Source organism: Rattus norvegicus, chromosome 6 (genome assembly GCF_021556685.1).
Source record: "Rattus norvegicus strain SHRSP/BbbUtx chromosome 6, alternate assembly SHRSP_T2T, whole genome shotgun sequence".
Taxonomy (NCBI): Eukaryota; Metazoa; Chordata; class Mammalia; order Rodentia; family Muridae; genus Rattus; species Rattus norvegicus.
Window position 1 is genome coordinate 67,878,158 of NC_141539.1, and position 25,781 is coordinate 67,903,938.

General features: G+C 40.3%; 1 protein-coding gene across 50 annotated transcripts in view; it reads left to right on the top strand.

Annotated features, from left to right (window-relative positions):
• Positions 1-25,781, top strand: part of Nrcam (neuronal cell adhesion molecule) — a 289,546-nt gene that overhangs the window by 192,927 nt on the left and 70,838 nt on the right. For 29 of the 50 annotated variants that reach the window (NM_013150.3, XM_087554174.1, XM_087554186.1 and 26 more), the window contains 5 exon segments: positions 12,469-12,670; positions 14,749-14,766; positions 16,914-17,019; positions 19,036-19,232; positions 20,261-20,383. In NM_013150.3, the coding sequence (NP_037282.2) occupies positions 12,565-12,670; positions 14,749-14,766; positions 16,914-17,019; positions 19,036-19,232; positions 20,261-20,383 (550 nt within the window). In that variant the 5' untranslated portion in view covers positions 12,469-12,564. 50 annotated transcript variants of the gene reach the window in all.

The following is a 25,781-nucleotide window of genomic DNA, read 5'->3' on the forward strand; positions in this document are numbered from 1 at the left end:
AGCAGGGCAGCCTTCAGCAGCTCTGCCCTATTTCTCCACCTTCGTGTGTCATTTGTGTCTGGATACTTGTCAGAGACAGATCTTAGGCTTCTGTAGAAACCTTGGCTATTCAATAGCGACCTACTTCCCTGCCAGGATATTCTTATTACTGTTCCGTGCTCTCTAAGTCCTCTCTTTCTTTAGCAGAACTGGACACCTGCTTCATATTCTGTAATGCTGAGCTCCTTCTGCAGGGGCCTGGGGGACATTCAACACACCATTTCATATATGCCACCTTCTCAAAAAGCTCCATTCACCCTGGCAAGCCTAGAACGGGGTATTTTGGAGGTATGGATTATGGCAAACGAACACTGGAATCCTGCCATTTAAAACTTTGTGGGCATTGTAATGCATGTTTCTAATACAACATCTCACGAAGAACTCTGAGTACACTTGGATGTTGTTCTAAGGATGCCATGTTCAAGCTTCTAAGTAATGCTAAGAATTCCCTCTATGCACAGTCATCTTAGCAATGCCACAGTTCCTCAGTCATCCCTGCTCCTCTGCCTCTGTATGGACCTGGCACATTTCCCTCCATTTTAGAACCTTGCCGTCCATCTAAAAATTTCAGCAACCACTGTAGAGGTTTGTACTACTTATGATGCCCTATTGAACACAAGTCAAAAAAATGTGTGGAGAGTAGCTTGTTCCCATCCAAACTTTTTCTCTTAATTTAATACAAAACTTTATCTTTCAAACATCGTTGTTTTGTTTCTTGTTTGTCCTAAGTCCAATTTGGAAATTCTCTATATAAAAACTATGGTCTCATGAATTAGTTCAATATTTTAAGATATAAACTAGGAATTTATATAGTCTGTTCTTTTTTTTTTCTTTTTTCGGAGCTGGGGACCGAACCCAGGGCCTGGTGCATGCTAGGCAAGCGCTCTACCACTGAGCTAAATCCCCAACCGCTATATAGTCTGTTCTTACAATCAACTTTGATAATAATCAGAAATTACCACTGATGTACTATGTAGTATTAATAACTCTGCTGAGACATTTCCTGGAGCGTATTAGGCTTTCTAATAGGCCAAGAAAAAAATGCTTCTCTGAAGGCTTACAGAGAGAATTAGAGATCAGTAATTATTGCCTAAATCTAACACTGAGAATGCTATTTTTTAAAGTTCTCAATGGAGACAGAAACCTAACTTATAAAGCCTCCCTTAGCCGGACTAATTAGATGTATTAGAACCTACTTCATTCTAGAGAGGTGTATCCAGGGGTCCTTACTCTTCATCCTGAGCCCACTCACAGGCAAAGGCTGGATTGTAGGCCAGTTCCTCTGCCATTCTGGAGAAGCTACTGTACCAGCTGGCAAACTGCACTAAGTTCCCTTCAGTTTTAGGGATGTGGCTGTCTTCTCTCTTCCAGGTTTCTTGGTTTGAAATGTCATTCTTGGTCTTGCTGTGTATCAGAACTTTGTTTTTATCCAGACTTCACAGTTTCAAATTCAGGTGAATGCTTTTCCGGGTGTTGGAGTTGCTTTTGCTCCCAGGTGTGGTGGCCTCTGCAACTGTCACCCACTGAACACAAATCCAATGACCTATGTGTAGACTGAGAAACGAGTGCCTTTTGAGAGCCCTAGATCCACCTGTCTCCTTCAGAACTTGGCAGGAGCTGATGTACCCTAGTGTCAGCATCTCTTCCTTTGTGGGTACGAATACACACCTGACACCCATTTCTCCTTCACTTCTGTGCCCACATGCGATAAGCAGTGACCTAAAGCAGTGTGATGCTTGGCTCCTTTTGCTCAGTTTCTGGTCTTGTGGTTTGTTGTTTGTTTTGATTTGATTTTCTCCATCTGCTATGGTATCTCAGTAGGTAGTCACGCTGGGAGCAGGTTTCCTTGGCTTCAGAACAAAGGGAAAAGGGTCTTCCAACTCCATGTTGTCACTGAAATGTTTCTGACACCACCTTGAATATGCTTAAAGAATATATTTTTCTATAATTTGGATTTTCAACTCAGTTTTGTGTGTGTGTGTGTGTGTGTGTGTGTGTGTGTGTATAAGGGAAAAGAGTAAAAATCATAATATAACCTATTCCATCTAAAATATTAGTTTTGCCCTATTTTTCTCCCCAATCCTTTCTTCTCATTCTCCCTTCTTCCCATGTTCAAAAGAATAAGTATATTTAGTTTTAGAATACAAATGCTCATTTTGCCCACAAAAAAAATTATATAAAAATTCAAGCTGGGGAAAACCAAGGACACAGTAATCCTTGGCTTAATGCCATCCATCAACTTCAGTCTAACCCAAAATCTCTTTCACCCTGATTCTTGCACAGGAGAGTGGGAAAGGAATGTGTTCTTCCTGATGCTTTTGCTACTTGCTTCCTGGATGCTGTCTCACACTTTGCAATATAATACATTTCTGTGGAGTCTGTGTAGATGGTTTCAGGAAAAGGGATTCCTGGCACATTAGTCTTTCAGTACAGACAGAAGAATATTCCAAAGCTTAGTCAAAGTGTTTAAAGATTAGTTAACTCTCATATTACAGAAAATGTAATTTCCAACATGCATGATTTTATATGCTTATGTTCTGTAGAGAGCATGGCCTTCTATGTGGAGCTTCCTGGAAACTGAACTGCATTAAAACCTTTGGGGTACACTTTCTCTTTGGCATAGATTTGATACATTTTCCTTTCAAACAAATGAATGATCGTTGGTTTGCTTTTTCTCTTTTAAAATATATTCTGATTTTTATGTGGTCTGTTTGAAGAAAATGAAATGTATGAGGAGTGAAATATGTCATGTATTCCTTCCCAGATCTACTGATGAATCCTGTATGATATTTACTGTGTATCAGCTAGAAACTGAGATTTGTACTTAATATGAAATAGCTTCTGGTTGCAAAGAACAATTTCCAGCTCTGGGGTTTATGTTAATACAACTTTCTCGACACTGATAACAAGTGGAAAATGCAATTCTTCATGTCTTGTCAGCCTCTGTCCTTCACTTTCATGGCTCTGTTGCGATTATACATGGCTTGGGGACCTTAGTGCGATTTATTTTGAAATGTTGCTGTGAGAATTACAAAAGGCTGTGCAGGGGTAAAAATGATGTCTGTTGGGTTTTGGTAAATCTGGGGCTTTGCCTCCATCTCTAGCCCCATGTTTAAAGGAAGGTCAAATTATAGGAGAATGAATTCAGAAATGTAGTTTGGAAGGAGATAAAGGAGGTGACTTGAGCCTACCATCACCCACACCATCGTCAGTCAGGCTCACCCAACCTTTGTCTCCATGACTTATCACAGAGATAGAGCAACACAATGCCAATCCTGATGAATAGTAATTCTAAGATTCTTTCTTAAAGCAATTCTGGATGACAGGAAATAGAGTCTGCTCTCAGCGATAGGAACATTAGTGCCCACTAAATACTCCTCATGTACCCTGATGCTTTTCTGACTCTCGAAAACTGGGATCACTGACTATGTCTAGTCAATCAATGGCAACCAAAAAAGTGAGTTGCTTCTGAGTAGAGGAAGGTAAGACATAGAGACTCTGGAGGCTGTTTGTTGAGATGGCAGCATCAAAAAGTGGGCTCTTCAGTGGGGCTGGAGGAAAAGACCCCACACGTTCTCTGGACATTAGTACAGGAGAGACATAAATTATATTGTGTTAAGCGCTGAGATGCTAGGTTAATTCTTCATGGCAGCATAGGTTACCTCACCTCCTGTCCTTCCTGCTTGGCACTGTTAGGAAATATGCACATACTGAGATACTGTCCCGAGTGACACATCCTTGCCTTAAAAGTTTTATTCCAGCAACAGTAACAGGGCTTATCTTAGAAACCTGACATCTTTTTTCTCTTTTTCCAAAGAACAACCTTGAAAGCACTCCAAACATACTTTTTGTATTATTAAATGTCTGCTATTTTGACACGTGTTGTTTGCTTGACTAAAAGATAAGGCATCATTCACCAATAATACTAATGTCAGCATTCTTGCTAAGGTTTTAATAACCTACATCTGACCCTTACACCTTATCAATGCTATTCAAAGAAATTCCAGTTGACAGGAAGGTAAGCAGGGTCTCAGCTTGTTTTAGTCACTAGAAAGCTTTCTAAATGCCTCACGGTCAATGCTAGTAATCAGAAGTAAATTGACATGTTTTTTAGACTTCACTATTAGAGCAGTTTTCCAATTTCCTTTTTTTTTTTTAAAAAAAGGAACTTTGACATTTGTATTTGGCAGATTGACCCAGTGATGAAGGCAAAAGCCTGTTTCTATGGCTTGTCTATTTTTCTTTCTCACCACCCCCCTTTCTGGCTACTGTTTGCTTAGAGTTCGAGAAAGCTAGGGCCAGGCTGAGCTCCATCAGTAACACTGCTGTGGTTCCTGGAGACAGGAAAGGGGGAGAAGTCAACAGTACTGAAGCCCCTCGACCTGTTTCTAGCTTCATTTTTGCTTTTCTACATTAGGAATAAATTGATGTAATGCCTAAGACAGCAAATTGGGCACAATATACAATCACTTTAGTAAGAAACTTACGGTAAACCAATGCCATTGTTAATTGTTGTTTGCGTATTGCTGCTGACTACAGATGCCTGTGAGAAGCACAGCCCGAGTATGGCTTTAGGGTGCACTAATATATACAAAGAACAATCGCTTCTAAAAATCGAAAAAGCTATGTCAGTTTCAGGGGGGAAAAATCTGTTACAAGACAATTTGGTCAGCTTGAGTTCCTGTGTTTACAGCTGTGATCTTGGAAAGGTGCCAGTGGTTTTGGCCTGTCAGTTTTCCTACTCTGTGTTGGGGCTTTTCTGGTTGGAAAAATACCCTAACTTGTCTTCATCCATCGCTGAAGATATCTGTGGGTGTATAACAAACCACATCAAAATCCTATGATAAAAGGCAGTTTACCGCTTCCTGTCATTCTGCGGTCTCGGCAGGGAGGCTGTTGTATGTGGTTTGACAAATCGTTAACTCTCTTGCTTTCAGCTGAGGCCAGAAAGCCTCAAATGATGGTTTTTCTCCTCCCAAGGTCTCTTTCCACGGCCCTTCAATCATCATTAGTTTAGTTCCTATTTCCCAGAGGGCACTGCTCATCACACCCCTGCTCCTATGATACCTGCCAGAATTTTGATGTCAAAGCATATCATATAGCCAAGCCCAGAGTTACTGTAAAAGGGAATTGTGTAGTAGTAGGGATGGCAGGGAACAGTGCTTCCCCAGAGGCTATCGATGTGACATTCTACCTTCTTTCCATGTTTGTTGTAAAGGTCAGGGTGGAAAAGAGAGGAGAAGACATCTTAATCAAAGTCCAATTCTGCCAAACCTCATAGAGTTCTAGAGCAGTGTTTGGGCTCTATCCTGGTTAGCACAGCCATACAAGGGTGACAGGTGCTTATCATCTGTCAAATGTCCTGTCAGCACCATGGTCACAAGAACCTGTTTCTGCTCCCACAGCTCTTGGCTGACCCCGTGTTCATTCTGCGTTTAATACCTCATCTCTCATCCGCTTACTCATGGCTGCTCACATAGCTGTCTGTAAGACCTTTGTTCTTGCTCCAAACTGCTGCCTCACTCTTTCTTTCTGTCTCCTAGTCACCCTTCCCCCGGAAAGGAATGTGTTGGTATTTAGTTGGTCACTCTTAATTCCCTTTCAAGTCACCAAGTCATCTCATAGCCTTTATACATCACTGACCTTTGTGCAGACACCCACTCTGATTCCTTTAGCCTTGGTCAGGCTTGGGCACATGGTGGGAGTGGAGTAGTTATAGGAGACAAATCGGCAGACGTTGCAAATGGAGTAGTCTCCTGTGGGTCAAGAAGGGTGTGCCTCTTCCTTTTCAAAGAACCCCTTTTTCTCTTCTACGCCAACCACCTTACTCTTACTGTCAGCTCTGTCACCCAGAAGAAGTCTGAACAGCGTCTGGTAAATGCCTGGTTAGACAATCATGGAACAGGTGCGCTCTTTGCCTCAGTTGCCACTGGCCTTGTGCATGTGAACTTTGTATTAACTGTGTCTTATGTGTTTCCCTACATCCATCTCTCCTTCATATCGTGGGCTCATATATGTTCTTTCTTTTCCTGCCATGACTGTGCTGAGAAAATAGTTGATGTCCATATGATATTATGTATTACAAATAACCAGATTTTACCAAAAGACTTCGGTAGTTCTGATGCTCTAACATCCTGACTCAAAAGCTTGATTAACTTTCTAAATCTAAAGCACTATAAGGCAATGGATTTTTTCTATTGAGATATGAAATATCTTTTAGAGTATTTGTGAAACTAGGCAATTGTCACTACTTCCTGATGGGGAAGCTTGGCTGTTGGCTCTTTATTTTGCCCTAGTTGATTTTTACTACCTGTTACAGAATGACCTCTGTTATTGTTATTGTTGCAGTTTTGAAATCAAGATCTTGCTTTGTAGTCCATGCTGGTCTCGAACTCTCGACCCCCTGCCTTTACCTACCCATATATAAAATTAGCCTTTCTTTCTTTCTTTTTTTCTTTCTTCCTTTAAGTACACCTGCCCAGACACACTAGGAGAAGGCATTAGATCTCATTACAGATGGTCGTGAGCCACCATGTGGTTGCTGGGATTTGAACTCAGGACCTCTGGAAGAGCAGTCAGTGCTCTTGACCACTGAGCCATCTCTCCAGCCCCCAAATTAACCTTTTAAAGACTCTCTCTTCTCTATTATCTTAACTTGTTATTCTTTTAATAGGCCAGGGCTGTCGTGTGGTATAATTTGGGGAATCCCTGGTTATGTAGAAAACAGTGTAGAGGCACCCCTGATAGAGTACTGTGAACAGCCATGTGAAAACCCTTTGTACATAGTAAGACTCCATCCATCAAGCTTACTTACAGACTAGTTGCAGAGTAATCATATGTGGAAGGAAGAAAGAGGCTTGATTCATACACGATATGACTGAGTACAATGAATAGACCTTTTTATAAGAACCAACTACGTAGGTCTGACACTTCATATAGTAGTGTGTGTGTGTGTGTGTGTGTGTGTGTGTGTGTGTGTGTGTCCTCAGCAGCTGCTTACCAGCGGGCATAGTGAAGTCCTTATCAGTGAGTAGGATGCTAGAATTTGTAAAAATTCATTGCATTTATTGTGATAGGGAAGAAGCTGTGCATGAGGTGGCGCATGTGTAAAGGTTAAGACAACAACTTGTGGGAGTCTATTATTTCCTTCTACCATGTGGGTCTGGTTGTCAGGCTCTGCAGCAAGCACTTTTACCCACTAAGTCATCATCAGCTCGAGCACTTTCTAGGAGGGATTGTTGGGAAAACAGGACAACTTGCTGTATTAAGGAGCCTACATGGGGTTCCTACATAGGGAAGCACTTAACAATATAGCTCTCCTAGACGGCCTCAGGTGTCAATTTGACAGAGTCATGTTAGGCAGTCTCAAATTCAAAAATGTCCATATGTGCTAGGTCTGTTGCCATGTTGGTAAGGGACTCTCTTGACTGCTGTTTAGTATGGGAGGGCTTAGCTCACAGTGGGCGGTATCATCCCTAGGCAGCTGAGCCTGGACTGTATGAGGAAGCTAGCTGAGCCAGAGAGTGTTGGGGAGAGCACGGTAGCAAGCTCCTTTCATCCATGGTTTCTGCCTTCAGGTTCCTTCATGGAGTTACTGCCCTGACTTCCCTTGGTGACTGATTGCGATTTGGAAGTTTAAGCCAAATAAATCCTTTCCTTTCCCAAGGTGAGTCGGACAGAGTGTTTTATCACAGCAACAGACAGCAAATTAGACCAGTAGCCATTGTGATTTGGATTTTTCTCCCTTCATCGGTTAAATTGGTATATTTATATTGATTTTCCATTTTCTATTGTTTTAAGTAGTGTCAAAATGAGATGGTCAGTTACAATACTTAAAGAAATAAGGATTTTGAGCTTTTACGAGGATACACTATCACCTGTTGTCCTGGCTAGTCTTATGTCGGTTTGACACACAAACTAGAGTTTCCTGAATGGGAAGGATCCTAATTGAGAAAAATACCCCCAAAAGATCCAGCTGTAAGATATTTTCTTAGTTAATTATTAATGGGGGAGGGCCCCTTGTGGGTGGTGCTAACCCGGGGTTGGTGGTAGTCCTGGATTCTATTAGAAAGCAGGGTGAGCAAGCCATGGGAAGCCAGCCAGGAAGCAGCACTGCTCAGTGGCCTCTGTATCACCTCCTGCCTCCAAAGTTCCTGTCCTGTTTGAGCTCCTGTGACTTCCTTCAATGCTGAACAGCAAATAAACCTTTTCCTCCCTAACTTGCTCTTTGGTTACGGTGTTTCTTCACAGCCACAGAAACAATAGACATCTGCTATTGTTTATCTTTCCTTAGATACTGTTTAATCTTAGTTACTGATCCTTTTTCAGAGCCCTGATGTGAGATTCCTTTGATATGAGGGAAACTATAAATATCCACTTTAAAGCCTCACACAACTTACCTTGCTGTCTTAAGGTCTCTGTGGTCCAACCTCACATAGGCTTTACTTAGCTCAATGTGACCTGAGGTTGTACCGACATAAGTGTGACTTTGAGGAGGATTTATCTCTAATCTCTTCAGGGCCTCAGATACAAATCTGTGACGGAAAAGCCCAGGAGTGGGTAGGGGTAGCTTACAGAAAAAAAAATTTACAAGGTAACAAATGACTCCCTGAGTTGGACTCTGGAAAATAGTCAGGATAACTCCACATTCAGTGGTTGTGTAGCCAAAAAGGCCAGGGGCTGATGGGTAACTAGTGTGTCATGGGGATTCAGGCATATCCCTGTTTTGTTCACTGGCTTGGAGAATGTAGATCAGGTGTGTACTCAGCATTGACCTCCCCACTCTGGATACAGAAAAATTCCAACTGCACAGAAGAAAATGGCCTTCCTGTCCTGATGTAGAGCTGCCTTAACAATGAAAATAACTTCAGTTCTCATTTGAGAGGAAATCAAGGTTTTATTTTCCTTTTATAAACTGAAAGTTCTTTTTTTAATTTTTTAAAAATTTATTTATTTATTATATATAAGTATACTGTAGCTGTCTTCAACACACCAGAATAGGGCATCGGATCTCATTACAAATGGTTGTGAACCACCATGTGGTTGCTGGGATTTGAACTCAGGACCTCTGAAAGAGCAGACAGTGCTCTTAACCGCTGAGCCATCTCCCCAGCCCCCAAACTGAGACTTCTTAAGTAAGCCACAGGATAACTACTTTTGTTGGGTTTTGTGTGAGTCTTTTTGTCAAAACTTTAGATTTTTCTTTATCAACTATAAAAATACATAGTCGATCATTTTAACAGCATAGGTGATGGATTTTTAAATATCAAAAAGACTTGTCAGAGAATACAATGATCTTTTACAAGCATGCTTTGCAGTGTCTAATAGTAAATACGTTTTGAAAATTTCAAGCTGACGAGTGTTCGACTGTTGTGTTACTTTGCACTGGGATTTTATTTCTTTTGATCTAATTACACTACACGAAGACTTTTGTTTTGGTCTGTGATTCTTACTGTTGAACGACTGTAATCTTCCAAGGTGAAGCACCAGGCAGGTGGCTCCTGGTGGAGAGGGTATTGACAGGACTAATGAGGATACAAAGCAGTTTTTCCTTGTGTAAGATTCAGAATGCATTCCTTTCACTGAGGGAAGGTTCCGTTTTCTGTAGCTGTATTTGAGTTTTCAATTTGATTGAGTGCTGGAGACATAATGCTGTCCTTGAGTGCTTGGCATGTCACCTTTAAGCACGTATGTAGAAGGAGTGCGTGATTTTCTCTAGTAGGACTCAGGAATGGGCTGGACCTTTCTTTGTCCTGCCCTAAGAGAGTATGCACTGGAGATGAGCTTGTGGCTAATAGTGCAATTAACTTTCGGCCTTTGAAGGAAGATCATGGTGTCCAGTACTATAGTTCAAAATCTCCCAATAGTGTGAAGATTTTATTTATTCATGCTTCTTTAAGTAAGTACTTTCTTGTTTTTTGTTTTTTTTCTAATACTTGGGATTTTTTCTTCTTTATAGTGTTCACTGATTTTTATATGCAATTCATTAATTTCATGTATACTTTGAAAGGATAAAGATAGTTGAACAATAGTTTATTTTATATGAAGCTTCTTATTTCATTTTTTTCTGTTTGGATAGAATGAACACTTAAGACATCACATGTACCAAGTGAAGAACTTTGAAATTGTATTAGCTGTTTAAGATCTTAAGGCACTATGATGTATAGTATAGGTCTGGGGAACTATTTCAGTTTTCTAGTACCTGTTTAGAGAACTGAGTACTTAAATCTTATCAACTTAACTAATTAATAGCTAACTCATTAATTAGGCACCATGTAGCATGTGTTCCAGAGTTTCACTTTTCTGTTTTACCTCAGCATATGTCGTATATAAGATCTTCTTGCTTTAGTGCCATTTATGTTTATTTTCCCTGAAGTTTTTGTTGATTAGAATTAGCAATCAAACAGACAGATCTGAGGCAACCAGAGAAAATGTGATTGTGTGGTGGAAATGTGTTATGTGCATACAGAAAGGTGGGACAGAAATGCTTTAACAAGCTTCTCTACCTGCCTCTCAATGCTTCTTAAAGATAAATGTTTATAATGAAATAAAAGACAAATTTTCTGGATCTTAAACCATGTAGTGTGAATGTTTGAGTCACAAAAAAATCTTTATTTAAGCAGAATGCCTAAGGTTAGCTAGTTTTTCTTTGTATCTGCTTTGTAAGAAGTCTATCAAAACCAAACTGAAATGAAAATTCTGTTGTTAGCAAGATACACGTACGTTATCCACATTGTTTCTGTCTTTCTTTTTCTTTTTTCATATGTTCATGGTTTATCCCATGCGCTGAGCTGATATTAGGACTGATTTGTTTATGATGACTAGATCTGGTCTGAAAACTGAATGTTATAATATAAATATACCTTTTGTTATACTATGGCCAGGCTATCTAAATACAATCATTTCAAGGATGTTAAGGCTCCCTTTTGTTCTTTTTTCTTTCATTCATTACTTTTGTTAGTACAGATATTTATTTTACTTCCTTCTATGTTCTAGGTAGGTACTGAGATTCTATGAGGATTAGGAGAGATTCAGCCTGCAGAAGCAATTTAGTGAGAAAGATGAATTTCATGAAAATACATGACTACTTAAATAATAAAAGTTGCACATATAATTAAGCCTTAATTAATTCACCCATAGAAGAGAGCTGTTGCTCCCGGGTGCCATTCCTTCCTGACAAGACACAGTAAACCTCTCTTTTCAGGTGGTACAGACATCTGTCTCTATGACTGGGCTCAGGTTTTAGTGTGGTGCTTCTCTATGCAAAGCGACAGGACAGGGGGATGAGGGGGGGACACAGCCCATGCAGCCCCTTTATTTATTTGTTTATGTTTTATTTGTTTGTTTTGAGACACAGTCTCGTTTGTAGACCAACAACATGAACTTGGACTTACTATTGGATCAGTATGGCCTTGAATTCCCCAAATCTCCCTAAGTCAGCCTCCCAGGTGCTGAGATCATGTTACATACAAACATGCATACAGCTACGCATCCATAATATATAAGCAGTACGTATAAAATGAGAAATTTCAGAAATCCAGGAATGCTTTCTAGTCTGAGTGATCAGCTGATGTTTCTTGAAAAGAATGTGATTTATGAAAAGCAAACAGAACCTTGATAAGCAGATTGGGTGGGTAAGGCTTTCCAAGTAAAAGGAGGGGATAAAATAAGACATGAAGATGGGAGCTTTCGAGGCATATTGAAGGGCCAACAGAAGAAAAATACAAAGAAATCATCCAGAAAATAGTTACAAGGAAGTGGACAGAAGCTGCTGGAATAAATCAGTCCAGATCACTGAGGGTTTTAAATACCTATTAAAGGATAGAATGAACTAATACAGGGTCTCTCAGTATTTCACCATAGAAGACCTTGGAGAAAATAATTAATCAGCCCCTTTGAGGAGAGTGACTGAAGAGGATAGACGGCCTGGAACCCAGAGCTCAGCTAGCTCTGAAACTGTAGTATTGGTGAGACTCTGAATTGCCAGTGCACATCTGCTCTGTGAGTGTTTAGGAGTTGAAGGAAACCTGCATCTGGGAAGGAACTCTCCCAGGTAGCATCTGAAGAGGCCATTAGGCCTCCCCTCTGAAGTCTCAGGGTGCTTACTTTCCAACTGGCTTCAATGCCATGGTTTCCTGACCTACATGGTTGCCTTCAGAGAGCTTGAACACAAATATTTAAAATGGAAAAAAAAATCATAATAATGGGAACCAGGCAGATTTTGCTTGACATCACCACAAATATTTCCGAACTGATTTTAGACTTATGAATAAATGATTATTCCAGTCTCTGGGTTAAATATTTAAAACTCAGCTCCCTTTTGGAATTCATGTATAATAGAGGGCTGATTATTCTGAGCTGCACATTTTCGCTCTTCATTTCCGTCGTTTAATACACTATAATTATTCTTCTTATCCCATCCCTTTTCAGTCCCCTGCATGAAAAATTATTTAAACACTGCACACAAATCTTCTGAGGAAGAAGAAAAGGAAATTCCGTGCGTGGGTCTCAGCAGGAGTACCGCTGATGCAGCTTAAAACCATGCCGAAGAAGAAGCCCTTGTCTGCAGGCAGAGCGCCCCTGTTTCTCTTCCTGTGCCAGATGATCAGCGCTCTGGATGTTCCTCTTGATCGTGAGTATTAACAGTTTGAATCTCTTAGGCCAGGAGGCAAAACCTCCCAGTACTTACCCTGGGCTGTGTGGATGAGGGAAGTGTCTGCCAGACACTGAAAAGCTAATGAAAATTAATTTGGCATTTACCTTCAGCACCTGGTGTTAAGGAAGACACTGTAGAAAAGGCCATGGAAATATCCGGACATGCGGTCCCTTCCTCTTCATTATCTTTCTTTGCCTCAGGTGTTTTTTGTGCGCAGTGGTGGGAGTGCTCTGAGAAGGAACTGGTGCGACCGCCCTGACTTCCCCGGTGGGGAACCCTTTGTGGACGGACCCTGTGAACCACTTTCAAAGGATGACACAGACTCCCACTTATTGTCCTTATCATGTTTACTTTCTTCGTTCATTGCTGAGGCATCTCTGAAAAATAAATTAAAATAACTAGAGGATGCTCTTGCCATCCCTCCAACCCTTTGTATCCCCAGATCACCCAGACTTCAGACTTTATTTATCCTGATTCAGATAGACACATTCATTTCCATTCCTACTTTTGCATCTTAAATGGAAGTCTGTCAGACAAGTATGTCATGCACAAGCCTAGTGAATAGTCTTGGCTTGAACTATGTGACCAAAGGTTAAGGTGCAAAATGTTGACACTAAGACAGACCTGCTAAATGACTCAAATGAAGAAGCAAACAGGGCTACTGCATTTCTCTCCCTCATTTCCCACAAAGTAAAATGTGCACTGTAGTCTCCCTGGCCCGAGTGGTCTGTTTGTAGACAATAAAGGCAGTACGGGCTTCCAGCTGATTATTGCCCTTGCAGCAGAAAGCAGAATTTCAAAACCGAACAATTTCTGTACCTCACAATTGATTTACCCTTTATCCCCCAATCTGCATGACCTCGTTAAAGCCATTAGCTTCCCGAGTAGAGCATCTGTTTGGCAAGCTTTCTAAGGTGCAAGGAAGGAATCATCCAACTGCTGATGTGTCCTTTTCTGCTGTGGAAGTTGCGTCTATCAGTGGGTTCCCTACACACTCTGCTCACTTCCTGGGCCCTGCTTCTCGACACTAAAGTGCAACAGATTGCAGCATTTTCATTTTAAAAGTTAATCATCCAAGCACTTTAATCTAAAAATATGTAGATATATATTTAATTGAAATATGCATTTGCTCGAGCCCATTAGAGCAGGAATATTTAAGTAAGCACTTGCTCTGATAGATGCACTGGAGAGACAGAAATCAGTGAGGGCCATGCTTTTGTTCTCTCTTGTGTTAAATATATTCCTCCTTAATCTGACTGCTCCATCTAACTATCAGGGGAAACGGGCACCTAGGGCTAACTCAATTATGGTAGCTAATGGAATCGAGGCACAACTATGATGAAAATAAAGTCACTGGTAGCCTAGGCTCTCCTGCATTAACCTTTGCTTTGCAAGCAGTAATGACAGGCAGCCCCACGGAATGATTGGAATTGCATGCAAACATGTCTTCGTCCCACATACCCTTTCTTCATCGCGCACAATGATCCCATATATGGCACCTGGTAATCTGGCTGACTGAGAATTCCAAAGCAGAAGTATGCTAATTGGATAAGACCATCTTGGAGAGAAACCCTAGAGATGTGCAGAGTGGGTGTCAGATTTGAGTTGGATGGAGAACTGTAGCAATATCCCATTGTGAGGTATCGTTATCATGTACATCCTGGTGTCTGTGATAATAAGATCAGACACCACACAGAACGTGACAATTCAAATTAATTGTAGATTTCCTCTATTTTTCAAATTGAGCGTAATTATCAATGCATCACCATTCCTACCCTGGAAGAGCCTTTTTTCCCCTACAGCACAACCTTTGTTCTTCCATATGCTGAGATGAGAAGCTGCTGCAGGGGCAGACCACCATGAGTACGACTTTCTTTCTCTTGTAATGTCACCATTTTAACTCTCACAATATGGTTTGTTTTTTCTTAAGGTCAAACTAAGTAGAAAAAAAATGCCCCTTTTTTATCTTTAAGGTGCTAACATTCTCGCTACTAACATCTGGTTTTCTCTAATCTTCTTTGTCCATTCATCTGCTGATACTGATGGGGAAAAAGCAAAGCTCCTTGATGACTGTAAGTGGCTTTCTACAAATTACTAGGCGGTGTGGAAATGTGACCATGTCCTTGTTTCTTGAATTAATGCTGCGAATCAAACAGCATTGTGTGTGATGCTTAGTGGTTTTCTAAGCATGTTGCTTACTCTAGCGTGGCACCTTGTTTGAATGCTAAGGCACAAATGTAATATATAACCTGCATGAATTGTGGACTCTGATATTACTTTTGCCAACATGCTGCCATTCTACTAACATCCAAGCTTAACTCAATCTGATGTAACTCAATGAGAAAATTCAAAAATGTTTAGGAAGAATGATTATTTTGTTTTTAAATGCCATCAACTGGAACAGACACACATCTTTTGTAGACGTTTGGAAGTTGAGAATATGCAGAAGCTTCATTCAAGTCCGCTTTGATGGCTTTAGCCTTCAGGACTGGGTAGAACAATGTTCTAAGTAGAAAAGTCCTGAAAATTAGAAGAATATCTTGAAATAACATGGTTCCTGGGAAGCTTCCTGTAAGCAAAATGTTTGCTGCTTCTGCAAGCTGGGTAGCATTTATCATCCAGTGAAAAGATGGTCCATTTTCAGACATCTTCCTTTGATGTTGAGTTAAACAGACAAATCTTGGTAAGTCACTTATTACTACAAAGCATTTCTTAATTGCCATATGACCTAAACACTATTGAAAAAGATACCTCCAGATGGCAAACTTCTGGTACAGCTGCAGGCACAGGTGGGGAAGCCCTGCATTATAAACCACAAAATTTGCATGTCTGGCACCTCATCCATTCCCCTACCTCCCCCCCCCCCCATAGGTAGAATCACTCCTAAGAATCCATTCTACCAATGTCTTTGTTCACGATTTTGACAGAATAGAACCTCAAGAATTCCTTCCATTATCCCAAATGCTGTACTCCCAGAATCTGAAGGTTGATCAATACAAAAGAAGCTGGCCCAATCAGAATGCTTGAAACTCTGCTAACAATCCCAGTGTTGTCATCCACTAAATATTTTTGCACAAAGTGCGTTACTAATCCTCCCAGCCCCAGTTGCAGGCCAAGTCAACTCTTGAACCTCCTTTTCCTCCAGAGATTACAGGAGTTGAGGCTCAAAACTTCCAACTAATGAAAAACAGACAGCCATTAACCTTCAAACAAAACTATTGACTAGCTTTGAAAATCAACAAGATAAAGGCAGGAGGGTTTAAAGTGCAGGCGAATGAAAGCTGGACTACTTCATTGCACAGTCCTGAACATGCCCTAGCATGTTTGCATTGGGAGCCAGGTATACCTTAGTCATAGGAAACTGTCCTAGACATCCTGAGATACGTAGACACATGTTTGGCTTCTACCTACTACAGGTAACAATTCTACACCAGAGGAATGAGGAACAATTCTGATCTCGTGAAAGAAAGGGGCTGTGGCAGTCTCAGAGCAATTTAGAGCCTGCTCAAGGTCTCTAGATGGGCTTTCCTCAGATTGAATTACTCTGGGTCAAAAACAATTAGTTCTATGATTTCACAGTAAAGGACCAGGTAACACTTTGAAGAGCACCTAAAAACAAGGTCCCCTAGAAAGGAGAATTTTAACTTCACTACTAACCCAAGTAAGAGTGTTTTCTCTTCACTTCCAATTTCTCTACTTCCTGGCTCTGATAAGGGATGTCAAGGCTCCAATTTAACAATCTTTTAAACATGAGTTTGTCAAAAGTATGTTTCCCCGAGATATAATTTACACCATTTGAATACTAATGAGCTCTATGCCAGTGACTCTATCCTAAGGAAGATTTAAATCTACCTTATAAATTATATTGACAGGCATTGCTTGAAATGAAAGAAGCATCGATTTCTCATTGTTACATCAGAAAAACAGTGTGGTGTTTGAATATTAGATTTGTATTAGTAATTCTTTTCCCAGATTTTGGTCTGGGAAAATGGACTTTGTAAGTGTGGGTGATGTTACCAAAGGGAAGCTGTATCTTGACTTCCCAACTTTAGCTGAGTTTTAGCTGAAAACATAATGAGGATTTACTGCTACAACAAATAACTAGGAATAATTGTGACATATTTAATCTAAGGCAAGCGATTTTAGTGTAGAAAAGATGGCTGCTATGACGGCAGTAAATCTTGCGATTCTTAATGCTGTTCTCTTTTTTACAATTAAGTGGTACAGCCTCCAACTATCACTCAACAGTCACCAAAAGACTACATCATTGACCCACGGGAGAATATTGTAATCCAATGTGAGGCCAAAGGGAAACCTCCTCCAAGGTAAGCATGTCTCCTCCTTCGGATAGCATTTAAAATTGTAGGCAGTCTCTCTGAATAGAGAAAGGTTTGGAATCCTGACAGAATAGGGGAGGTCATGGGAATACATTCTCTTCTAGTTAGTTGGCTCTCCATATGAGTAGCAGCATATGCTTTTGTTTATCTAACCAATTCTCTGGCTCATTTCAGCTCTTCAGAGGTCTTTAAAGTATCTCTAAAGTATCAGTCATAGATTCATCTATAATAATGAGCCTTATGGTCTCATCTCTCAGATTAATAACAGCTCATTTGTTGAAGTCTAGAGTTTTGCATTTTCCCATTCATGCTTTCCTGTAAAATGTTCACAATTTGTGAGGAGGTAGGGAAAGACACTCTAATCTTGGTTCTGGCAACAATAGTTTTTATTCATGTAAACAAAGCCAACCCCCTTTTTATCTGGGCTTATCTTTCTCATATGGTGAAAAGAAAATGAATTATTTTATTTTTTAAAGATTTATTTATTTATTTTAGGTATGTGGAATAGTCGTCTGACACTGTTCTCCACACTTATCAGGATTCACCACGTGGATCTTAGCATGAGCACTTCATAATCCAGTCTAAACAAAAGATAGTAAAGATGGGAGATAGAGGGCCATCCTGCTGGACTATCTATCCAAGGCCTTACAGAGAGTGGTATAGCAGCTAGTGCAGAAATAGGGAGAATTTTATATAGTACAGTTGTTAAAATATAAGATTTTAATAACTATTATACTATAACAATGAAATTTTATGATTGTTAAATTTTAAGTAGACATAATAATTTATAAATTAAAGGATGAATATTTATCTGCAAGTTTATATATATATGTATATGCACACACACACACACACACACACACACACACACACACACATATATGCTTTATCACCTAAGAAAAAACTACCTGGTTCTAGATACCAGTGTATGATTAACCTTTCCATTAAAGCTTTACGCCGATATAGTAACCCCATCCTATGGCTGAAAAGTATTTTTCAAACAGCTCAATGTGCCCTTCTGCTTTCTGTTAATGTCTTCCATACTCGTATGACAGGACTTCTTGATAGTTAGGGGTGATGAGTGTTTGCTGTGAGAATGAAGCTGTCGTATGTACTGTTCGATGTGTATTAGTAGCCTTGGTCTCTGTCCACATGGTACACATAGCCTGCACCACTACCATTTCCTGTCCTAGTTTTTTAAGCACCACTATAAGCATAAGTAGTAAGAAAAGAAACCCAAGTTTGAAAATACAGGAAAGTTTGACACGTATGCCTCTCCATCATCTTACCATCATGGAGGTGAGACCAATCAGGAAGTATTTAATCACAGGAGCACCCTGACATTTACAGGAGGCATATTTTATATAGCAAAACTGAGAAAAATGAATCTTGATTGACAAGTTGGTATATCATCTAAAAATTATATACTTATATCTAAAATCAAAAATCCTTAAGTATACCTTAGGTAGAATTAGCATTTAAAAACTAACATTTAAAACACTTCAAAGCTTTAACTCTCTTCCCTGCCTCCAGTTTGTACTTTGGTAACTTGAAACAGAGCTGATTGATTTCCCACTGAAGATAATACAATACTTATGGAGATCTATTTTGTCACATTTCAGTTTTGAGAATACTTTTATAGACAGCTTACCTGTATGAACAATGGGGTTTAAAATAAAAATGCTAAATACAGGTCAGAGATTGTACCTTGAAAACATGTTCTTTTGTTTGCTTGTTTGTTTGGTTTTTTTTCTTAGAAAACATGGCAGGCAACTTGTGTTAAATTTGAGCAGAAATAAAAGAAGTATATTTGTCAAAATATAAAAAACAGCACTCTTTTTTTGAGTCATGATTTGGCATGACCTTTTAAGCGTGAGACCTTTGACTAAATATTGAAATCTAACAATGATTCCTAGAACTCTATAAAGCCTAAGGCTTTTAGAAAGATCCATAATCCTGTTTTTCTAGACCATTAACGAGCTTAATCCTTGATGTGTTGGGCAGCTTTTCCTGGACTCGTAACGGAACACATTTTGACATAGACAAAGACCCTCTGGTCACTATGAAGCCTGGCTCAGGAACCCTTGTCATCAACATCATGAGTGAAGGAAAGGCGGAGACCTATGAAGGGGTTTACCAGTGCACTGCAAGGAATGAGCGCGGAGCTGCTGTCTCCAATAACATTGTTGTCCGCCCCTCTAGTAAGTATGATTTGTCAACCAAACATGACCCTTTAAAGACATGTTCCCAACCTCATCACATGTCCAAGTGTGACCACAAAGACGTTGCTGCCAATGTCCCACTTTGGCTTCCATGATGTTATCATCTCCGTTCTCTTTTCTACAAATGATCCAGTAAGTTCCTCTGTCTAGTGGTTGCCAATCCAATGTGTCCAAATGAGAGGCCAAGGCTAAAAGGGGTGTTTATTCCCCAAATTGGTCTAGGTATTTATTTCTAGTATAGTTTATTATAAGATGAAAATAAATTCCTATAATATGGGAAACTATGTGATTTCTTTTTAACAGTTGTTTCAATTTTTTACTGGAAATTGATGGGCCTTTTGGCAGTGGTCAGTACTAAAATCCTCACAACAGCCTTAATTGTATTTAAAGAGCAATGACCATTTGTAGTTGTGGTTATTTTCAAAATATTTAAAATTATATATTTAAGTTGATCTTGAGTCTTTCCAATCATAGCAATAACTTCTAGTCAGTGTTTTTCTTTCTTAATATGTATGGATATAAAACTAGTTTATTTTGACATGCTATTTACAACCTTTTTGACATTAACATATCATATACATTCTCTTAGCAATCCTATAAGTATAATGTATAATAGTGTATGAAATACAAAGGGATATATAGTTGTTTTTAACAAATCTGCTGACATTTAAGTTTTTCCCATTCTTTGTGGAGAACATGCCTGTATCAAACCGATGTAAACATCAGTCTTATTGATGTATTACTGTCAATTATGAAGCAATGGATAAGTCGCTTGAACCCTAGTAGCAACTGTAATATAGATTTTTTCCTCTTTTCTTCTATAATAGTTTTTTAGAATAAAAACTCTAACACCTTATTTAAAAGTAATTCTCTCATTATTTAGTGTATATAAATTCTAAGTTATAATTTCCCAAAAAAATCTTTGAGTGCTTTTCTTTGTACTGTTCTCTTCTTTTTATTTTTGCAAGAAGAAATACCTCAGAAGGTTTTTGTTTTTTGCTTAATAGGGTCACCCTTGTGGACCAAGGAAAGACTTGAACCAATAATCCTCCGAAGTGGTCAGTCACTAGTACTACCATGTAGGCCTCCAATTGGATTACCACCGGCCATAATATTTTGGATGGATAACTGTAAGTCCTAATGCTAAGAATTTTTTCAGCCATCTTGTAGTTATTTGTTGTTTTAACAATTTACCTTCTCTTATAAATCATAAGGTACTTGCAAAATGATGTACAGATGCTCAGAAAAATAGATGCTTACTGAAATAAGCACCATGCAACTTCATTCATTAACCATGCCATACTGCTGTAGATCATCAGCAACAGAAAATGCGTCACTGGGCTTGCCTTCACGTGGGAAGAGCAAGTAGGGCAAAAGGGAAGTGCAAGGGGTGCAAGGGGGCTCAGTGTGTAGCCTACTGGTAGACCATTTGTCTAGAATCTATAAGACCCTAGTAGGTTCAATCCCCAGCACTTGAAAAAGAGAGAGGGGCAGAGTTCAATTAGGTAGGCGTTGTTGTAATCCCGGCCATGGTTAATGGTGACTCGAACTTGGGAAGCCATCGTATAGTTGATAAGACTCTGGATATATTCTACAGGTAGAGTCTCCACAACCAGAAATACAGGAACCTGAGGAGAGAAATCAAGGATGAATACATAGTTTCGAGACTGAAAACTGATTTAAAAATAGGAGTATCCTTTAAGAAATTTCAAAAGCTAGTAAGAGGAAGTCAGTTTGCTTTGATTATAGCTTATCTTCTTCCTTTAAATCTCCAGCAACATTTAATATTTAACCAGCCTTTACTGAGTGTCAGTTCCTTTACTAAGAATATCACATTGACTGTCAAATTTCTCAAGAGCACATGAGGCATATGCTCTAATAAGCCTCTCTATCTCTCTAGCAATGACACTGTGGCAAGGAGAAATGAAACAAGTTACTGGAGATTTTCAGTTGACCTTGCCCTTGATGAAACTTTGTTTTGCTACTACACCCTCTAACTCCCCACCCCCAGCCAGAGCTATTATGTGAGCATGTTATCTTAGAGATGGCACACCGACGGGCTTACAAACTAAGGAACCAGGATTCGAGATGTGAGAGGCACAAGGCATCCACATGTCAGAGGTATGAGCCAGAGGCTAAGCCTGGGCTGCAGTCAGCAGGGTATGAGCCCTTAGTGGGCTGAATGAGATAATTTAGAGATCTGGTGCTGGAGGAAGATAGCAGTGTCTGGGGGCAGAGACCGAGAGCCTTCCAAGACCTTAGGAAAACACACCGGCATGCGAATGAGGAGTAATCACTGAGGTGAGAGGAGATCAAGAGAGGTAGAATGGTGCTCCATGGACCAGCAAGAACACAGGGTAGGTCAGCAGTAATGACTGTTGAGTGCAGTTAATAGACAATATGAGGCCTGGGAATGACTGCTTGGTCTGATAGCAAGAGTACCACTGTGTCTCTGAAAGAGACCTACCTGTAGATGGTGTGTGGGGAATGCATGCAAAAGATTTACACGAAATACCCAATTCTCAGAGACCCGACTTCCTCTGCCACCGCAGACTGCAAACCTCACTGAAGAGAAAATTGGACACTGAATGCTCATTGTTGACTCGTGAAACCTCTCAAAGGAAGCATTGCATGAAGTGAGAAACAAGTCTATGCGCAAATGTGTACTTCCTGCATAGATAGCTCTTATGGACTTTGTGGGGATACGCAACAAATCCAATAAAAGAGTGATTTATAGCTTCGTGAATAATGTTCTCCAGATATCGCCATCAAAATTACATTCACGAATCTTCCCAGTTCAGAAATGATTTCTCATCTGCTTAGTAAAGAAATGTATCACACGTAAACTCTCTGAAGAATCTGAATATGTAACTAATTGCTTCCTGCATGACGCGGGTGGCAGTATGTGTGATTCCATGGATTTTAAAATGAAAGTGAGCCAGGCCTTGCACCTGAAATATGAGAAAAAAGCGGAATCCTGCAGCACTCTTGGTTTCTGCATCATAAAAATATTTCTGTATGTCTATCTTTTCTCTAAGTATTATACAAAGAGACTCCCAGGACAAACTCACTCTCCTGTTGACATCCTGTTGACATCCTGTTGTCTTACATTCGAGCTACCAGCATCCATTTGTCATGCAATTCAAGAGGAGAAGCAAAAGACAATAAATATACGACTTTGGAGCCCTGGATTTATTAAATAAATGTATTTTTTTCTGACACAGGGTCTCACTGTGTAGCCCAGAATGATGTTGAAGTTGATATATAGTACAGAGTTGCCTCAAACTGTGGTCATTTTCCCTCAGCCTTCCACATAGCTTGGATTTCAGACATGCACCACCTTGCCTGGCTCTGTCTCTGATCTTTTCCTCAGCATTGTAAAACTATTCCTATCCGAGAGGATTAAAATTTTAAGACCACAGCTTTATAAGCCTCCACCTTGAGTGAAACTTGAGTAACGTAATTAACCAGTGGGTGGTGTACTTTCAGCTCTGACCGTAGGGATTCGAACTATAATTTTTGCATTTTGTGAAACATTAGGTTGGGTATCTGCTGCAGGAAGAACACATTCCTTGAGCCAGGCTGAGGAAATCCCATTAGTAGATGCAACACCTAGCCTGACAGTTTAGTGTGTACAGCTTTTCCAACTCCCTCTCACTTGGAAGGTGAAGAAATCTCAGCTCAGGCTCTGGAACTGAGTCAAGCGCTTTAGAGTATTTTTTTGGTGGTCATTTGTAACATCATATAAAGGTCAGTGCCTTCCACCTCTCTCTATGCCTCAAGTCTTGTAGGAAATCCTCTCTCTAGGCATAAGGCTAGCTCTTTCCCTGGTCCTGAAAGTGGACAGTTATGTGTGCTGATGAATATTGAGCCTTTCCAAGTGTTTAAGGAACCCCAGCCAAAGGCTAGGCACTTGTCTATGCTTTCAATGTAGACAGACAAAAAAAGTTTTTCCTCCCGCCTGGAGTTTCAATGCCAGTACAATGGAATGGCCACTATGCATACATAAGTAAACGATGGACTCTGTCATAAGATGAGCTGTATATGAGGTGAGGGACACCAGGCCTGACTCCCCTATACCAGATCATAGCATAAAACAGTGGCACCACTGCTTATTCTGGCTAATTGGGCGTTTGTTACTTGGTTTGTTAATTACATCGATTCCTGTAAGGGTGGGGATCTGTGGACTTGTGTCCTTGCTCAGAGCCTAATTTTGATACTGTATAACTCATGTTAATAACCTTACAAACTTTCTGATGTGTTTTCAAAGATGTATGCAATCAGAGATCAATTTAGATACTAGGAAATATGCAAACCTGTTACAGAGCACTTTGTCTGTTTCTACTTTCTTTTTTTTTTTTTGGATAAAGTTTTTCCATCTTTATTAAATGGGATATTTCTTATTTACATTTCAAATTTTATTACCTTTCCCGGTTTCCAGGCCAACATCCCCTAACTCCTCCCTCTCCCCTTCTATATGGGTGTCCCCTCCCCATCCTGTCCCCATTGCTGCCCTCCTCCCAAGAATCCCATTCACTGGGGCTTCAGTCTTGGCAGGACCAAGGGCTTCCCCTTCCACTGGTGCCCTTACTAGGCTATTCATTGCTACTTATGCAATTGGAGCCCAGGGTCAGTCCATGTATGTTCTTTGGGTAGTGGCTTAGTCCCTGGAAGCTCTGATTGGTTGGCATTGTTGTTCATATGGGGTCTCAAGCCCTTTCAGCTCTTTCAGTCTTTTCTCTGATTCCTTCAATGAGGGTCCCATTCTCAGTTCAGTGGTTTGCTGACGGTATTCACCTGTGTATTTGCCTTATTATGGCTGGGTCTCTAAGGAGAGATCTACATCCAGTTCCTGTCAGCCTGCACTTTGCTTCATTGATCTTATCTAATTGGGTGGCTGTATATGTATGGGCCACATGTGGGGCAGGCTCTGAATGGGTGTTCCTTCTGCCTCTGTTCTAAACTTTGCCTCCCTATTCCCTCCCAAGAGTATTCTTGTTCCCCTTTTAAAAAAGGAGTGAAGCATCCCCATTTTGGTCATCCTTCTTGAGTTTCATGTGTTATATGTATCTAGAGTAATTCGAGCATTTGGGGTAATATGCACTTATCAATGAGTGCAAACCATGTGTGTTTTTCTGTGATTGGGTTACCTCACTCAGCATGATATTTTCAAGTTCCATCCATTTGCCTATGAATTTCATAAAGTCATTCTTTTTGATAGTGGAGTAGTATTCCATTGTGTAGATGTACCACACTTTCTGTATCCATTCCTCTGTTGAAGGGCATCTAGGTTCTTTCCAGCTTCTGGCTATTATAAATAAAGCTGCTATGAAAATAGTGGAGCATATGTCTTTGTTATATGTTGGAACATCTTTTGGGCATATGCCCAAAAGACGTATAGCTGGGTCCTCAGGTAGTGCAATGTCCAATTTTCTGAAGAACCTCCAGACTGATTTCCAGAATGGTTGTACCAATCTGCAATCCCACACAATGGAGGAGTGTTCCTCTTTCTCCACATCCTCGCCAGCATTTGCTGTCGCCAGACTTTTTGATCTTAGCCATTCTGACTGGTGTGAGGTGAAATCTCAGGGTTGTTTTGATTTGCATTTCCCTTATGACTAAAGATGGTTTTTTTTTTTTTTTATTAACTTGAGTATTTCTTATATACATTTCGAGTGTTATTCCCTTTCCCGGTTTCCGGGCAAACATCCCCCTCCCCCCTCCCCTTCCTTATGGGTGTTCCCCTCCCAACCCTCCCCCCATTGCCGCCCTCCCCCCATAGACTAGTTCACTGTGGGTTCAGTCTTAGCAGGACCCAGGGCTTCCCCTTCCACTGGTGCTCTTACTAGGAAATTCATTGCTACCTATGGGGTCAGAGTCCAGGGTCAGTCCATGTATAGTCTTTAGGTAGTGGCTTAGTCCCTGGAAGCTCTGGTTGCTTGGCATTGTTGTACTTTTGGGGTCTCGAGCCCCTTCAAGCTCTTCCAGTTCTTTCTCTGATTCCTTCAATAGGGGACCTATTCTCAGTTCAGTGGTTTGCTGCTGGCATTCGCCTCTATATTTGCTGTATTCTGGCTGTGTCTCTCAGGAGCGATCTACATCCGGCTCCTGTCGGTCTGCACTTCTTTGCTTCATCCATCTTGTCTAATTGGGTGGCTGTATATGTATGGGCCACATGTGGGGCAGGCTCTGAATGGGTGTTCCTTCAGTCTCTGTTTTAATCTTTGCCTCTCCCTTCCCTGCCAAGGGTATTCTTTTTCCTCATTTAAAGAAGGAGTGAAGCATTCACATTTTGATCATCCGTCTTGAGTTTCGTTTGTTCTAGGGATCTAGGGTAATTCAAGCATTTGGGCTAATAGCCACTTATCAATGAGTGCATACCATGTATGTCTTTCTGTGATTGGGTTAGCTCACTCAGGATGATATTTTCCAGTTCCAACCATTTGCCTACGAATTTCATAAACTCGTTGTTTTTGATAGCTGAGTAATATTCCATTGTGTAGATGTACCACATTTTCTGTATCCATT